Here is a 19,666-nt window from a genome sequence, read left to right as displayed (position 1 = left end):
TGACTAGCCTAGGACTCATGCTGGAAGACAGAGGTCAATGAAATTTATGCAAATACTTTAAGAATAATGGGATGACCTCAACAGCTGCCTCAGGTCTGAGATGTGTCCAGACCATTAGAACCGGTAAGGTCCTTAAAGAGCACGAAGTCCAGTAGTTCCCAGACAAGTTCAAGCTTTAATGGGAGACTGCAAGGGTCCTCGGAGATTCAGAGTGCTGAATCTCAAAAGATATCAAGGGAACATATATAGGGTAGACTATGTTTTGGTAAAAATTAAGGTTTAAAGAAACTCAAGTACCAAACTTACCAAATTCAAACTTAGCCGCTTGTCTCGGTGTCTTAAAGATTGGCCTTCTACATCTGCTGCAAGAAACAAGCCAGGGTGGTGAAAAATGCAGGACACCAGTTGAAACTAAGCTCAGGGCCCTGTGCTCAGCTCCAGAGGGAGAGAGGCTTGCTACTCAGTCTAGCTGGACAGCCAGAACATTCCCCCGCAGGTGGAAAGCAGACTAGATTTTGAAGAGGTTTCTGTATGATGCTTCGGTTCTGTTAATTGGGGGGAGTCATGGGAAGTGATTAATAAATGCTTGCTGCATTTGTCACATGGATTTTCTGTACTTAGAAATGGCAGAAACAGAGCTGGAGTTTGATAAGAGGAGAGGAGGCATGAAATAGCCCTTGCAAAGAACAGGAGAATGGGGTGAACAAAGGAATAGCCTTGCACAGTGTCAACATGAATTGGTAACCATGAATTTCTGCAGCCAGAGTCAGCACTTCAGTACAGATCCAGAGAGAGAGGAGAGCTGGATGAATCTAAGATTAGACATTTCTGAGATGGATGTGACCCATATAGAGTGTGATGTAAAAATTCAGAATAACTGTTGAATTAAAATAGATATCCAGAAGGTAGCAAGATACATGTGTGCAGAGTCAAATGAGACTTACTTAGAGATGGAGTTAAAACCTAAGAGTAGAGGAGATAATCTAGAGGTTTTAAATGTTGAGAAAAGTTTAAGTATAAAATCCTGGAAACTTTGGGCTTCCCTTATGGCTCAGAGGTAAAGAATCTGACTGCCAATGCAGGAAACATGGGTTCAATCCCTGATCTGGGAAGATCCCACATGCTGTGGGCAGGTAGAGTCTGTGCGCCAGTACTAGTGAGCCTGTGCTTTAGACCCTGGGAGCTGCAACTATCAAAGTTCAAGCGTCTTAGAACCTGCGCTTTGCAACGATAGAAGCCACTACAATGAGAAGCCAGCACACCCCTACTAGAGAGTAGCCCCTGCTCGGTTCAACTAGAGAAGGTGCACGAAGCAACGAAGACTCAGCACAGCCATAAATAAATAAATTAATAAAAGTATGTTTAAAAAATCCTAGATATTCTCACTATTCAAAGAGTAGGAAGATGAGGACTGGCTCATGTTGAGAGAGAGCAGTTGGAGAGTAAGGAGGAAAGCCAGGGGCTAGAACCACGAGAGCCCACAGGAGGAGATGGAGGCTGGTGGCAGTGAGCATCGCTGGGAAGGGCCCTCAGCATGTGGGACTGGAGCAAACTGTCTCCCTAGAACCTGGAGATGTGAAAAGCCAAGCTGCCTCTGAGAAATTAACTGTAGTCAACATCATCTTCAAGCAAGAGAATAACTCCCAACTTAGAAAGATGTGATGGAGACTGGAGATTGATTAAGAATGTCTTTTATATATACACAGATATGTGTGTCTATCTATGTTTATATTTCTTAAAGGGGGAAGTTAAAAGATGCTCTGGAGTCACACTGGTTTTAAATCCCTAATCTGCCACATATTAGCTCTGTGACACTAGACAAGTTACTTTCTCTGTGTCTCAGTTTCCTAATCTGTAAAGTGAGACCAATAATAGAACCTATTTCACAGGACTTCTGGAAAGATTAGATGTGTTAGGGCATCCAGAGGACTTAGAACAGTGCTTGGAACATTAAGTATTTAATAAATCCTACCAATTATTATGGATATTGTTAATAAAGAATGTGGTGACCCAGTGATTAAAATTCTGTGCTCCTACTACAGGGGGTACAGGTTCTATCCCTGATCAGTGAACTAGATCCCACATGCCACAAAGAGTGGCCAAAAAAAAAAAAATTAAGAATGGGACTTGCATATGTGTACACAGTCCCTAACTTTCTATTACAAAATTCATAGTGAAATCACCAAATAACACAATTACAGAGAAACCCCTGCATCAACATCAGCTAGTTTAAGGAATTTGTGATAGAGGAAAGACAGGATTCGAGAGTGGATGAACATTCCTATGAGACAGATATCTGTCACATTCACCCTTTTTCATATTATTCCCTTGCCCCCACCTGCTCTACTAATCTCCTTGACCATGTTCTACTTTTTCTCTTTCCAAAGTACTATCACCTTCTAATGAATCAAATAGTTTTGTTATACCAAGCCTTACTGAGAATGTGACTATATGTGTGTAAAAACACTGTCAATTAAAGGTGTACAATATGCTGATTTGTCATACATATATTGCAAAATGATTACCACCATAGCATTAGCTAACACCTCCATACCATCACACAACTACCATTTCTTTTTTTCTGCCAGTTTCATTGAGATGTAATTGACACACAGCACTGTGTAAGTTTTGGGCTTCCCTGGTGGCTCAGTGGTAAAGAACCCACCTGCCAATGCAGAGGATGCATGTTCAATCACTAGGTTAGGAAGATCCCCTGGAAAAGGAAATGGCAACTCACTCCAGTATTCTTCCTTGGAAATCCCATGGACAGAGGAGCCTGGCAGTCTACAGTCCATGGGGTTGCAAAGTGTCGGCAACGACTGAAGTGACAAGGCATAGCATTAATATTAGATATCAAAAGTTTATTTCCAACATTTTGCTTTAAAGTAAAGGAGAGAAATGGGTGGAAATGGGGGAAAATTAAATAAGAATTGATTAACAATACTCAAGAAAGAAATTAAAGAAAAAGAGAAAACCATCTCAGAAATGAAGCCTAAGTTACAAAATTCCAAGGGAAGAAGATATTCAACTGAAAATGCAATAAGTGGAAATGAAGAAAGTCCATAAAACACCTAAGGGAATGAAAAATAAAGTAAAAAAGAATCACAGAAAAATAGATTGAAATAGAAGATAGGCAATGAAGATGCAATATATGTATTGTTAGATTTCCCCCAAAGAAAAACAAAACAATAGTATATTACTAATATTGAAATCATAATCCAAGAAAAGTTTCACAAATAAAGTAACATTTGAATCTACATATTGAAAGGCCCATCAAGTAACTGGAATAAATAGTCAATTCTACCCAGAATGTAAAATTTATTAAAACAGCTATATCTATCAAAATGACTAAATGAAAACAAGTGAATTAAATACCCAGTTCAAAGCTAGAAAAGGAACACTAGAGAAAACCAAAAGAAATCATAAAGTAAAGACACAAGCAAAAATTAATAAAGTCCAGAGGAAGTGGATTTACTTTTTTAAAAATCAAAATCTTGGTTTCCTGGGGTAAAAATTTAATCTGAGGGAAACCCACTAGCCAATCTAATCAATAGAGGTAGCACAAATGTACAAAATAAGAACTGATAAGGAGAAAGCAATCATTGAAACAGAGGAGTTTTTTTTAAAGAGACACTTCTGCATGCCTCTACACAAATAAACTTTAAAATCTAGATGAAATGGATGATTTCTAGAGAAATACACTACACCAAAATTGACACAAAAAGTGATAGAAATCTTACACATTTAAATTTCCATAGAATAAAACAGACAAAGTTACCTCCCAAAACTACCTCCCAAAGCTACCTCCCAAAACCACCTCCCAAAAGTGAAGTCATTCAGTCGTGTCCAACTCTTTGTGACCCCCATGAACTGTAGCCTGCCAGGCTCCTCTATCCATGGGATTCTCCAGGCAAGAATACTGGAGTGGATTGCCATTTCCTTCTCCAGGGGATCTTCCCAACCCAGAGATTGAACCTGGGTCTCCTGCATTTCAGGCAAACTCTTTACCACATGAGCCAGGGAACCTTCCCAAAATCACCTCCCAAAGCTACCGCCCAAAGCCACCTCCCAAAACTACCTCTCAAAACCACTGAGATCAGATGGTTCCAACAGACAATTTTACCAAACCTTCAAATACCAGGCAGTCTCAATGCTTAAAAATTTGTTAGAAAGTTTAGAAAACCAAGGACTATTTCTAATTCTTTTTATGAAGCAAGTATAACTTTGGAAGCTAAACCTGATAAAGATAAAATACATCAGAAAAGTATAAACCAATATCACTTATGATTATTAACACAAAAATCCTAACTAAAATATTAGCAAGCATCATGCCCTCTTTGAACCATTACTATAAAACTTCTCACTATCCTCTCCAAGTTGGGACACATTGTTTTGAGGGCATTAGCCCGCTCTGGACTCCTTAGCCTAGCAAAGCAATAAAGCTACTTTTTTCTACTTCACCACTACCCCCAAATATTAGAAAACAGAAGAAAGTGGTATTACTAGAATGGCTGAATGAGGAGCTCAGAGAAGCTATTCCCCCAAAAAGCAATGATAAAACTGTACAAAATTATTTTTGTATGCAACTATTAGGGAACTTTGAAAATTTACCAAAAGCATACAACAAAACTATTGCATATTGTATTTGGAAGCTTTTATTGAAAACAAACAAACAAACTACTGGACATCACATAAGAACAGTGAGAATTTGTGGCATTTTAGCTTGGGGTGCTCCCATACCCCTCAGCAGCTCACTCAGCAGTAGTTCTACCAGGGCAAGGCAAGTCATAAAAACTGGCAGCTTTTTTTGCCAAAGGGGTCTCATTTGATTTGGATCAAAGCATATAACAAACTCCATTCCTCTATGTACTATCAAAAGCATACCAACATTCACTTTATATGGGTTCCAGAAGTAGAAAAGAGAGAGAAAAGAATAAAAAATTGTATTTACAGAACTTATGGTTGAAAACTTTCTACATGGAAACAGACATCCAGGGACAGGAAGCACAGAGGGTCCCTAAAAAAAGATGAACCTAAACAGACTTACAAGACATACCATAATTAAAATGGCAAAAATTAAAGATAAAGAGAGAATTCTAGAGTCATTTACAAGGAAATCCCAAAAAGGCTATCAGCCGATTTCTCTGAAGAAACTTTTCAGGCCAGAAGAGAGTGGTATGATAGATTCAAAGGCTCAAAAGGGAAAAACCTGGTTGCTTGGGGCTGGTGCACTGAGATGACCCAGAGGGATGGTATGGGGAAGGTGGAGGGAGGGGGGTTCGGGATGGGGAACACGTGTATACCTGTGGCAGATTCATGTTGATGTATGGCAAAACCAATACAATATTGTAAAGTAATTAACCTCCAATTAAAATAAATAAATTTATATTAAAAAAAGAAAAGAAAAAGAGTGAAATAACAACAACAACAACAAAAACCTGTGACCTAGGATAACCTACCCAGCAAGATTACCATTTAGAATCAAAAGAAATATAAAGAGATTCTCAGACAAGCAAAAATGAAAAGAGTTCATCAATACTAAACCTACCTAAAAGAAATGTTAGAAGATCTTCTCTAAGCAGAAAAAGAAGGAAAAAATATTTAAAAAAGGAAAACCCCACTAGGAAAGCCAAATATATAGCAATGACTGAGGAAAAACCACTTAAATAGCCAATACAAAGATTAAAATACAATAAATTATAAAATCAACTATAACTACAATAAAGAAGGGACAGACATGAAGATGTAAAATATGACATCAAAAACACAAAATGTGATGGAGGAGAGTAAAAAATATAGATTTCTTAAGAGTTTGTTTGAACTTAAATGACTATCAGTTTCAAACAAGTAGATACAGGCCAACATATATGAAAACAATGGTAAACACAAACCAAAAAGCTACAATAGATACCCAAAGACTAAAAAGAAAAGAACACAAACATAATACTAAAGAAAATAATCAAACCACAAGGGAAGACACAGAAAGAAGAAATTAACAGAGAATAATAATAACTATTATTAAAATGAAAATAAGGACATATCTATCAATAATTAGTTTAAATGTCAATGGGCTAAATGCTAAAATCAAAAGATGTAGTCTGGCTGATCAGATCAAAAACAAGATTCTTCAATATGTTGCCTACAAGAGACTCACATCAGGGCTAATGACACATAGAGCTGAATGTGAAGGGGTGGAAAAAATATTTCATGCAAACAGAGATGACAAAAAACTGGAAGTAGCAATACTTATATCAGACAAAACAGACTTTAAAACAAAAGCTATAACAAAAGACAAAGAAGGACACTATATAATGATAAAGAGATAAATAAGAAGAGGATATTACATTCATTAACAAATATGCACCCAATACAGGAGCATCTAAATACATAAAGCAAATACTAACAAACTTAAAGAAATTGACAATAACAAAATAATATTAGGGGACTTTGACACCCCACTGACATCAATGGACAGACGATCCAGACAGAAAATCAGTAAGGCAACAGTAGTCTTAAATTACACAATAGACTGGTTAAACTTAACAGATACTATAGGACATTCAATCAAAAAACAAAATACATATTCTTTTCAAGTTCACAAGGAGTGTTCTCCAGAATAAATTACATGCTAGGCCACAGAAAAAGTCTCAAAAAATTTTAGAGGATAGAAATTATATCAAGTATTTTTCCAACCACAACAGTATGAAACAAGAAATCAATTCTAGAAAGAAAAATAGGAAAAGCACAAATGTGTAGAGATTAAGCAATATGCTAATAAAAAAAAGCAATGGGTCAATGAATGAGTCAAAGAGGAAATCAGAAAATGGCTTGAGACAAGTTAAAATGGAAATACAACACTCCAAAATCTATGTAATACAGCAAAAGCAGTTCTATGAGGAAAGTTTACAGTAATACAGGCCTTCTTCAAAAAATAAGAAAAATCTCAAATAAACAACTTAACCTACCATCTAAAACTAGAAGGATGCCCATTCTTGACACTTCTATTTAACGCAGCATTGGCAGTCCTAGCCACAGTAATCAAACAAGAAAAAGGAAACAGAAGCAACCAAATTGGAAAGGAAAAAGTAAAACTGTTACTATTTTGCTGATGACATGATACTTTATATAAAAACCCTGGAGTGTCCACAAAAAAAAAAAAAAAATTATTAGAACTAATAAATGAATTCAAGTTTCAGGACACAAGATTAATAGACAGAAGTCTGTCATAGTTCTATACATTAATAATGAACTCTCAGAAAGAGAAAGCAAGAAAATAATCCCATTTTAAATCACATCAAAAATAAAATACCCAAGAATAAACTTAACCGAGGAGGTAAAAGACCTATACTCTGAAAACTATACAACATTGAAGAGGGAAACTGAAGATAATACAAAATAATTAAAAGATATCTTGTGCTCCTGGGTTGGAAAAATTAACATTGTTAAAGTGTCCATATGAACCAAAGCAATCTACAGATTTAATGCAATCCCTATCAAAATAATGCCCACAGAAGAAGAATAAATAATCTTAAAATTCATATGGAACGAAAAAGATCCAGAACTGCTAAAGCAATCTTGAGAAAAAACAACAACAACAAAGCTAGAGGTAAAGCCTATCCAGACTTCAGACTATACTGCAAAGCTACAGTAATTAAAACATCATGGTACTGGCACAAAAACAGATACATAGATCAGTGGGAGAGAAAAGAGGGCCCACACACCTATGGTCCATTAATCTATGACAAAGGAGGCAAGAATATACAGTGCAGAAAAGACAGTCCCTTCAACAGGTGATGCTCAGAAACCTGGACAGCTACACGTAAAATAATGAAACTAGAACACTTCCTAACACCATATACAAAAATAAACTCAAAATGGATTAAAGATCTAACTACAAGACCTGAAACCATAAAAGTCCTAGAAGAGAACATAGGCAGAACACTCTTTGACATAATTGTAGCGATATTTTTTGAATCTATCTCCACTTTATGGAAAATAGAAGGGGAAAAAAGTGGAAACAGTGACATATTTTATTTTGGGGGGCTCCAAAATCACCACGGATGATAATTGCAGTCATGATGTTAAAAGACGCTTGCTCCTTGGAAGGAAAGTTATGACAAACCTAGACAGTGTATTAAAAAGCAGACACATCACTTAGCCAACAAAGATCTGTATAGTCAAAGCTATGGTTTTTCCAGTAGTCATGTATGGATGTGAGAGTTGGACCTTAAATAAGGCTGAGTGCTGAAGGACTGATGCTTTCAAATTGTGGTGCTGGAGAAGACTCTTGAGAGCCTTTGGACAGCAAGGAGATCAAACCAGTCAATCCTAAAGAAAATCAATCCTGAATATTCATTGGAAGGACTGATGCTGAAGCTGAAGCTCCAATACTCTGGCCACCTGATGTGAAGAACTGACTCACTGGAAAAGACCCTGATGCTGGGAAAGATTGAAGGCAAAAGGAGAAGCAGTGGCAGAGGATGATATGGTTATATAGTGTCACTGACTCAATGAACATGACTTTGAACAAACCCCAGTAGATAGTGGAGGGCAGGGGAGCCTGGCATGCTTCAGTCCATAGGGTCACACAGTCAAACACAATTTAGCAACTGAACAACAATAAGCAAACAAAAGAAATAAAAGTGAAACAAACAACTGGGACCTAATTAACTTAAAAGCTTTTAGACAGCAAAGGACACCACCAACAAAATAAAAAATCAACCTATGGAATGAGATAAAATATTTGCAAATGATATGACCAACAAGATTTTAATATTCAAAATACATAAATAGCTCATAAACCTCAATATTAAAAAAAAAAACAAAACACCAAAGTACGTGATTTGAAAATGGGCAAGAGAGAGGAACTGTGGCTCCTGAGGCATGCCGGATGCAGAGAAACTGAAGATGTAGTCGACCAGATTTTGGAAATAACTACAACAGGAGGTCTGAAAAACAAAGAGGTCGTTTTCATCTCATCAGGCCTAGATGAAGAGATCAAGCCCTGAGCCTTTGGAGTGGGAGTAATGACTCCAAGACCCTAGACTACCCAAGGAAGTATCAAATAGTGAGAACTTACACAAAGGAAACCACTTCAATGCAAGACCTGATCACCCAACCACCAGTAGCACTCTGTGCAGGATGCCTCATCTAAACAATAAACAAAACAAACACAAACTCAATCATCAGCAGACAAGATTACCTCACTCAGCTTTGCCCATCAGAGGGAAAAAAAAAAGACTCAGCACAAATCTCACCCTATATGAAGCTTACACAAACCACTGGACCAACCTTAGGAGGGTAGAAACCAAAAGGAAGAAAGAATTCAACCTTGAAGGCTGGGAAAAAGAGACTTCAAACATAATTAGTTAAAAAAATAATGAATAAGGCAGAGAAATACTACACAAATGAAGGAACAAACTAGAAACATAGAAGTCCAAATAAATGAAGAGGAAATAGGCAAACTACCTGAAAAAAAATCAGGAATAATGATAGTAAAGATGATCAAAAACCTTGAAAACAAAATGGAGAGAATTCAAGAAACAAAATCAACTAACAAAGACCTAGAAGAATTAAAGAATAAACATACAAAAACAAACAACACAATTACTGAAATTAAAAATACTCTAGAAGGAATCAATAGCAGAATATCTGAAACAGAATAACTAATCAGTGAGCTGAAAGTTAAAATGGTGGAAATAATTTCTGAAGAGTAGAATAAAGTAAAAAGAATGAAAAGAACTGAGGCTACTTTCAGAGACCTCTGGGACAATATCAAATGGATGAACATTTGAATTACAGGTATCCCAGAAGAAGAAGAGAAAAAGAAAGGATATGAGAAAATTTTTGAAGAGATTATAGTTGAAAATTTCCCCAACATGGAAAAGGAAATTGTCAACCAAGTCCAAGAGGTGCAAAGAGTCCCATACAGGATAAACCCAAGGAGAAACACACCAAGACAGATACTAATCAAACCAACAAAGACTACACACAAAGAAAGAATATTAAAAGCAGCAGGGGAAAAGCAACAAGTAACATACAAGGGAACCCCATACATTTAACAGCTGATCTTTCAGCAGAAACTCTGCAGGTCAGAAGGGAATGGCAGGATATATTTAAAGTACTTAAAGAGAAAAATCTACAACCAAGATTACTGTACCCAGCAAGGATCTCATTCAAAATTGATGGAGAAATAAAAAAGCTTTTCAGACAAGCAAAAGTTAAGAAAATTCAGTACCACCAAATCAGCTTTACAACAAATGCTAAGAAATACAAGAAAAAAATCTACAAAATCCACCCCAAACAATTAAGAAAATGGCAATAGGAACACATATATCAACAATTACTTTAAATGTAAATGGATTAAATGCTCCAACCAAAAAGACACAGACTGGCTGAACGGATACAAAAACAAGACCCATATATATGCTGTCTACAAGAAACCCACTTCAGACCTAAAGGCACATATAGACTGAAAGTGAGAGGATAGAAAAATATATTTCATGCAAATGGGAACCAAAAGAAAGCAGGAGTAGCAATCCCCATATCAGACAAAATAGACATTAAAATAAAGAAGATTACAAGAAATAAGGAAGGACACTACACAATGATCAAGGGATCAATCCAAGAGGAAAACATAACAATTGTAAATATCTATGCACCCAACATAGGAGCACCTCAATACATAAGACAAACACTAACAGACATACAATGAGAAGTTGACAGTAACATAATAATAGTAGGAGACCTTAACACTCCACTCACACCAATGGACAGTTCATCAAAACAAAAAATTAAGAAGGAAACACAAGTCTTAAATCATACATTAGATGAGGTGGATCTCATTGATATCTTCAGGACATTCCATCCAAATGCAGAAGAATACACTTTCTTCTCAAGTGCACATGGAACATTCTCCAGGATAGACCACATCTTGGGTCACAAATCAAACTTCAGTAAATTTAAGAAAATTGAAATCGTATCAAGCCTCTTCTCAGACCACAACGCTATGGGACTACATATCAATTACAAGGAAAAAAAAAAAAACAAAATGCAAGCATATGGAGATTAAACAATATGTTTCTAAATAACAAACAGGTTACAGAAGAAATCAAAAGGGAAATAAAAAATTTCTAGAAACAAATGACAATGAAAACATGACAACTCAAAACCTATGGGATGCAGCAAAAGCAGTTCTGAGAGGGAAGTTTATAGTAACACAATCCTACCTCAAGAAATAAGAAAAACATCGAATAGAAAACCCAAATTTACACCTAAAACAACTGGAAAAAGAAGAAAAAAAGCCTCAAAATTAGTAGAAGGAATGAAATCATAAAGATCCAAGGAGAAATAAATGAAAAAGAAACAAACAATAGTAACGATTAATAAAACTAAAAGCTGTCTTCGAGATGTTTATCTTTGTTTAATTTGACAAACCATTAGCCATACTCATCAAGAAAAAAGGAGAGAAGAATCAAATCAACAAAATTAGACATGCAAAAGAAGAGGTTTCAACAGACAGTGCAGAAATACAAAGGATTATGAGACTTATGAACAATAAAATGCAATATTATGGCAACAAAATGAATAACCTGGAAGAAATGGACAGATTCTTAGAAAAGTTCAATCTCACAAGACTGAATTATGAAGAAATAGAAATTATGAACAGCCCAAATACAAGCACTGAAAGTGAAGCTGTGATCAGAATCTACAAAAAACAAAATCCCAGGATCAGATGGCTTCACAGGAGAATTCTATCAAACATTTAGAGAAGAGCTAATACCTATCATTCTCAAACTCTTTAAAAAAATTCCAGAGGAAGGAACACTTCGAAACACATTCTACAAGGCTACCATCACCCTGATACCAAAACTAGACAAAGATAACACAAAAAGAAACCTACAGGCCAAAATCACTGATGAATATAAATGCAAAAATCCTCAACAAAATTTTAGCAAACAGAATTCAGCAACACATTGAAAAGGTCATACACCATGATCAACTTGGGTTTATTCCAGGAATGCAAGGATTCTTCAATATATGCAAATCAAACAATATGATATACCATATAAACAAATTGAAAGATAAAAACCATACGATAATCTCAATAGATACACAAAAAGCCTTTGACAAAATTCAGCACCTATTATGATTCAGTTCAGTTCAGTTCAATTGCTCAGTCGTGTCTGACTTTTTGTGACCCCATGAATAATAGCACGCTAGGTCTCCCTCTCCATTACCAACTCCCGGAGTTCACCCAAACTCATGTCCATCAAGTCGGTGATGCCATCCAGCCACCTCATCCTCTGTCATCCCTTTCTCCTCCTGCCCCCAATCCCTCCCAGCATCAGGGTCTTTTCCAATGAGTCAACTCTTCACATGAGGTGGCCAAAGTATTGGAGTTTCAGCTTCAGCATCAGTTCTTCCAATGAACACTCAGGACTGATCTCCTTTAGGATGGACTGGTTGGATCTCCTTGCAGTCCAAGGGACTCTCAAGAGTATTCTCCAACACCACAGTTCAAAAGCATCAATTCTTCAGCGCTCGGCTTTCTTCACAGCCCAACTCTCACATCCATACATGACCATAGGAAAAACCATAGCCCTCACTAGATGGACCTCTGTTGGCAAAGTAATGTCTCTGCTTTTGAATATGCCATCTAGGTTGGTCATAACTTTCCTTCCAAGGAGTAGGCATCTTTTAATTTCATGGCTGCAGTCACCATCTGTAGTGATTTTGGAACCCCCCAAATAAAATCTGACACTGTTTCTACTGTTTCCGCATCTATTTCCCATGAAGTGATGGGACCAGATGCCATGATCTTCGTTTTCTGAATGTTGAGCTTTAAGCCAACTTTTTCACTCTCCTCTTTCACTTTCATCAAGAGGCTCTTTAGTTCTTCACTTTCTGCCATAAGGGTGGTGTCATCTGCATATCTGAGGTTATTGATATTTCTCCCGGCGATCTTGATTCCAGCTTGTGCTTCCTTCACCCCAGCGTTTCTCATGATGTACTCTGCATATAAGTTAAATAAGCAGGGTGACAATATACAGCCTTGACGTACTCCTTTTCCTATTTGGAACCAGTCTGTTGATCCATGTCCAGTTCTAACTATTGTTTTCCGACCTGCATATAGGTTTCTCAAGCGGCAGGTCAGGTGGTCTGGTATTCCCATCTCTTGAAGAATTTTCCACAGTTTATTGTGATCCACACAGTCAAAGGCTTTGGCATAGTGAATAAGGCAGAAATAGATGTTTTCCTGGAACTCTCTTGGTTTTTCGATGATCCAGCAGATGTTGGCAATTTGATCTCTGCTTCCTCTGCCTTTTCTAAAACCAGCTTGAGTATCTGGAAGTTCACGGTTCACGTACTGCTGAAGCCTGGCTTGGAGAATTTTGAACATTACTTTACTAGCGTGTGAGATGAGTGCAATTGTGTGGTAGTTTGAGCATTCTTTTTTAGGACTTCCCTGGTGGCTCAGATGGTAAAGCGTCTGCCTACAATGTGGGAGACCCAGGTTCAATTCCTGGGTTGGGAAGATCTCCTGGAGAAGGAAATGGCAACCCACTCCAGTATTCTTGCCTGGAAAATCCCATGGATAGTGGCACCTAGTAGGCTACAGTCCATGGGGTCACAAAGAGATGGACATGACTGAGCAACTTCACTTGAGAATTCTTTGGCATTGCCTTTCTTTGGGATTGGAATGAAAACTGACATTTTCCAGTCCTGTGGCCACTGCTGAGTTTTCCAAATTTTCTGGCATATTGAGTTCGGCACTTTCATAGCATCATCTTTTAGGATTTGAAATAGCTCAACTGGAATTCCATCACCTCCACTAGCTTTGTTCATAGTGATGTTTACTAAGGCCCACTTGACTTCATATTCCAGGATGTCTGGCTCTAGGTGAGTGATCACATCAGCGTGATTATCTGGGTCGTGAAGCTCTTTTTTGTACAGTTCTTCTGTGTACTCTTGCCACCTCTTCTTAACATCTTCTGTTTCTGTTAGGTTCATACCATTTCTGTTCTTTATCGAGCCCACCTTTGCATGAAGTGTTCCCTTGGTATCTCTAATTTTCTTGAAGAGATGTCTAGTCTTTCCGATTCTGTTATTTTCCTCTATTTCTTTGCACTGATCGCTGAGGAAGGCTTTCTTATCTCTCTTTGCTATTCTTTGGAAGTTTGCATTCAGATGCTTATATCTTCCTTTTCTCCTTTGCTTCTCGCTTCTCTTCTTTTCACAGCTATTTGTAAGGCCTCCCCAGACAACCATTTTGCTTTTTTGAATTTCTTTTCCATGGGGACGGTCTTGATCCCTGTCTCCTGTACAATGTCATGAACCTCCATCCGTAGTTCATGAGGCACTCTATCTATCAGATCTAGTCCCTTACATCTATTTCTCACTTCCACTGTATAATCATAAGGGATTTGATTTAGGTCACACCTGAATGGTCTAGTGGTTTTCCCTACTTTCTTCAATTTAAGTCTGAATTTGGCAATAAGGAGTTCATGATCTGAGCCACAGTCAGTTCCTGGTCTTGTTTTTGCTTGTATAGCGCTTCTCCGTCTTTGGCTGCAAAGAATATAATCAATCTGATTTTGGTGTTGACCATCTGGTGATGTCCATGTGTAGAGTCTTCTCTTGTGTTGTTGGAAGAGAGTGTTTGCTATGACCAGTGTGTTCTCTTAGCAAAACTCTATTAGCCTTTGCCCTGCTTCATTCTGTACTCTAAGGCCAAATTTGCTTGTTACTCCAGGTGTTTCTGGAGAAGGCAATGGCACCCCACTCCAGTACTCTTGCCTGGAAAATCCCATGGATGAAGGAGCCTAGAAGGCTGAACCCATGGGATTGCTGAGGGTCAGACACGATTGAGCAACTTCACTTTCACTTTTCACTTTCATGCATTGGAGAAGGAAATGGCAACCCACTCTAGTATTCTTGCCTGGAGAATCCCAGGGACGGGGGAGCCTGGTGGGCTGCCGTCTATGGGGTTGCACAGAGTCGGACACGACTGAAGCGACTTAGCAGCAGTAGCAGCCAGGTGTTTCTTGACTTCCTACTTTTGCATTCCAGTCTCCTATAATGAACAGGACATCTTTTTTGGGTGTTAGTTCTAAAAGGTCTTTGAGGTCTTCATACAATCGTTCAACTTCAGCTTCTCCATCATTACTGGTTGGGGCATAGGCTTGGATTACTGAATGGTTTGCCTTGGAAATGAACAGAGATCATTCTGTCGTTTTTGAGATTGCATCCAAGTACTGCATTTTGGACTCTTTTGTTGACCATGATGGCTACTCCATTTCTTCTAAGGGATTCCTGCCTGCAGTAGTAGATATAATGGTCATCTGAGTTAAATTCACCCATTCCAGTCCATTTTAGTTTGCTGATTCCTAGAATGTCGACATTCACTCTTGCCATCTCTTGTTTGACCACTTCCAATTTGCCTTGATTCATGGACCTGACATTCCAGGTTCCTATGCAATATTGCTCTTTACAGCATCGGACCTTGCTTCTATCACCAGTCACATCCACAACTGGGTATTGTTTTTGCTTTGGCTCCATCCCTTCATTCTTTCTGGAGTTATTTCTCCACTGATCTCCAGTAGCATATTGGGCACCTACTGACCTGGGGAGTTCCTCTTTCAGTATTCTATCATTTTGCCTTTTCATACTGTTCATGAGGTTCTCAAGGCAAGAATACTGAAGTGGTTTGCCATTCCCTTCTCCAGTGGCCCACATTCTGTCATACCTTTCCACCATGACCCACCCATCCTGGGTGGCCACACACGGCACAGCTTAGTTTCATTGAGTTAGACAAGGCTGTGGTCCATGTGATCAGATTGGCTAGTTTTCTGTGATTATGATTTCAGTGTGTCTGCCCTCTGATGCCCTCTCGCAACACCTACCATCTTACTTACAGCCCATGGGGTCACAAAGAGTCGGATATGACTGAGCGACTTCACTTTCAATTTCATTTCTTCTAGGTTGTCCATTTATGATTAAAACTCTTCAAAAAATGGGCAAAGAAGGAACCTACCTCAACACAGTAAAGGCCATATATGATAAGCCTACAGCAAATATTATTCTCAATGGTGAAAAACTGAAAGCATTCCCCCTAAGATCATGAACAAGACAAGGGTGTCCATTTTCACCACTATTATTCAACATAATTCTGGAAGTCTTAGCTGAAGCAATCAGAGAAGAAAAAGAAATAAAAGGTATCCAGATTGGAAAAGAAGAAGTAAAGCTCTCACTGTTTGCTGATGACATGATATTGTACCTAGAAAACCCAAAAGATAGTATCAGAAAATTACTAGAGCTAATCAGTGAATTTAGCAAAGTAGCAGGATACAAAATCAACACACAGAAATCACTTGCATTTTATATACTAACAATGAAAAATCAGAAAGAGAAATTAAGGAATCAATCCCATTCACCATTGCAACAAAAAAATTAAATATCTAGGAATAAACTTACCTCATGAGACAAAAGAATTGCACACAGAAAATTATAAGACACTAATGAAAGAAATCAAAGATGACATAAACAGATGGAGAGATATTCCATGTTCTTGGGTAGGAAGAATCAATATCATGAAAATGATTATACTACCAAACACAATCTACAGATTCAGCTTGATCCCTATCAAATTACCAATGACATTTTCACAGAACTAGAACAAAAAATTTCACAATTCATATGGAAACACAAAAGACCCCAAATAGCCAGAGCAGTTTTGAGAAAGAAGAATGGAGTTGGAGGAATCAACCTTCCTGACTTCAGATTATACTACAAAGGTACAGTCATCAAGACAGTATGGTACTGGCACAAAAACAGAAATATAGACCAATAGAACAAGATAGAAAGCCCATAAATAAACCCATGCACCTATAGGTACCTTATTTTTGACAAAGGAGGCAAGAATATATAATGGGACAAAGACAGCCTCTTCAAAAAATAGTCCTGGGAAAACTGGACAGCTACATGTAAAAGAATGAAATTAGAACGCTTCCTAACACCATAAACAAAGATAAACTCAAAATGGATTAAAGACCTAAATGGAAGACCAGAAACTATAAAACTCTCAGAAGACAACATGGGCAGAACACTGGATGACATAAATCAAAGCAAGATCCTCTATGACCCACCTCCTAGAGTCATGGAAATAAAAACAAAAGTAAACAAGTGGGACCTGATTAATCTTAAAAGCTTTTGCACAGCAGAGGAAACACTAAGTAAAGTGAAAAGACAACTCTCAGAATAGGAGAAAATAATAGCAAGTGAACTGACAAAGGATTAATTTTCAAAATACACAAGCAGCTCATACAACTCAATACCAGAAAAACAAACAACCCAGTCAAAAAATGGGAAAAATACCTAAATAGATATTTCTCCAAAGAAGACATACAGATGGCTAACAAACACATGAAAAGATGTTCAACATTGCTCATTAATAGAGAAATGCAAATCAAAACTACAACTACCTCACACCAGTCAGCATTGCTATCATCAAAAATTCTGCAAACAATAAACGTTGGAGAGGGTGTGGAGAAAAGGGAACGCTCTTGCACTGTTGGTGGGAATGTAAATTGATACAGCTACTATGGAAGACAGTATGGAGATTCCTTTAAAAACTAGGAATAAAACCACCATATGACCCAGCAATCCCACTCTTAGGCATATACTCTGAGGAAACCAAAACTGAAAAAGACATATATATCCCATTGTTCATTGCAGCACTATTTACAATAGCTAGAACATGGAAGGAACCGATTATGTCCATCAACAGATGAATGGATAAAGAATGGAATATTACACAGCCATAAAAAGGAACACATTTGAGTCAGTTCTTATGAGGTGTATGAACCTAGAGCCTATTATACAGAGTGAAGTAAGTCAGAAATAGAAAGATAAATATCGTATTCTAACACATATATACAGAATCTAGAAAAATGGTACTGAAGAATTCATTTACAGGGCAGCAATGGGGAAACAGACACAGACAATAGACTTACGGACATGGGGAGAGGGGAGGAGAGGATAAGATGTATGGAAAGAGTAACATGGAAACTTACATTACCATATGCAAAATAGATAGCCAATGGGAATTTGCTGTATGGTTCAGGAAACTCAAACAAGGGCTCTGTATAAATCTAGAGGGGTGGGATGGAGAGGGAGACGGGAGGGAGGTTCAAATAGGAGGGGATATATGTATACCTATGGCTTATTCATGTTGAGTTTTGACAGAAAACATAAAAATTCTGTAAAGCAATTATCCTTCAATTAAAGAATAAATTGATTTTTTTAAATGGGGAGGAAAATGAATGGAGATTTTTACAAAAAAATCGTAAGATAGCCAACAGGAACATGAAAAGATGTTCAACATCAGTAATTATTAGAGAAATCCAAATCAAAGCTACAAGGAGATATCACCTCACACATGTGAGAACGGCTATCATCAAAAAGACAACAAATAACAAGTGTTGGTGAGGATGTGGAGAAAAGGGAACCATTGTACAACTGCTGGTGGGAACGTAAGCTGGTGTAGTCACCATGGAAAATATATGAAGGTTCCTCAAAAAACTTAAAATAGAGCTACCATGTGATCCAGCAATCCCATTCCTGAGCATTTATCAGGAAAAAAAAGAAAACTCTAATTCAATAAGACATATGCACTCCAATGTTCATAGTAGCACTACTCACAATAGCCAAGACAGGGAGGCAACTAAAGTGTCCATCAACAGATGAATGGATAAAGAAGATGCAACACATATATACAGTGAAATATTGTTGTTTTTCAGTCACTAAGTTGTCTCCAACTCTTTTTACCCAGTTCCTAACTCAAAACATAAAAGACAGTGAATCACTAAGGAGAAAAAATGTGTATAGAAACTATGGTGTAACATATAAAAGATACTATGATAAAGGGTCAGACACAACTGAGCAACTAAACAACAAAAACAATCTGTAAAAATACTGAATCACTGTGTTATACACTTGAAAGGGAAACTAATATAATATTATAAATAATCAACTGTAATTCAAAAAAAATTGGCCAGTGAAGTTCTTCATGTTAACAGGATAAAGGAGAAAAATCACATGGTCATAAAATATTTCAACAATTTCAATACCCCTTGATGATTTAAAAAAATAACATTTAGCAAAGTAGGAATATCAGAGAATGTACTTAATCCAATGAACAGTATCTACAAGTTTCCTGCAAACCACATTACAACAGTGAAACACAGAAGTTTTCCAGGTGAGACCAGGAATAAGACAAGGATCCCAGTTATTAACAGTACTATTCAAAGATATCCTGGCCTTCCTAGCCCAAGCAGTGACATGAGAAAAAGAAAATGAAAGATACAGATGTTAGAAAAAACAGTTTTTAGTATTTGCATGTTATAAAGAAAAATGTAAGTAAATATACATTTAGAAAAGATAGGGGACTTCCCTGGTGGCCCAGTGGCTAAGACTCCCAATGCAGGGTGCCTAGGTTTTGATCCCAGTAGGGGAATGACATACCACATGCCACAACTAAGACCTAGCACTTCCAAATAAATAAATAGTAAAAAAAAGAAAAGGTAGATATAAAAACCAAAATTTATTTTTATGCAATAGCAAAAAATTTTTTAAGTAAAATATCATTGACAATAACATGAAAAAT

At 37.3% G+C, this 19,666-nt stretch overlaps 1 protein-coding gene across 2 annotated transcripts in view; it reads right to left on the bottom strand.

Annotated features, from left to right (window-relative positions):
• GAB3 (GRB2 associated binding protein 3) overlaps positions 1–19,666 on the bottom strand; it is an 88,151-nt gene that overhangs the window by 22,003 nt on the left and 46,482 nt on the right. Inside the window, exon 5 of one of the 2 annotated variants that reach the window (XM_070365725.1) lies at positions 307–359. In XM_070365725.1, coding sequence (XP_070221826.1) covers positions 307–359 — 53 coding nt within the window. Of the gene's footprint in view, positions 1–306; positions 363–19,666 lie in introns of both variants that reach the window. The other variant, XM_005899560.3, reaches the window with a different exon arrangement.

The sequence above is a fragment of the Bos mutus genome, chromosome X, assembly GCF_027580195.1.
Source record: "Bos mutus isolate GX-2022 chromosome X, NWIPB_WYAK_1.1, whole genome shotgun sequence".
Lineage (NCBI taxonomy): Eukaryota > Metazoa > Chordata > Mammalia > Artiodactyla > Bovidae > Bos > Bos mutus.
This window is presented reverse-complemented; position numbering and strand designations above follow the sequence as displayed.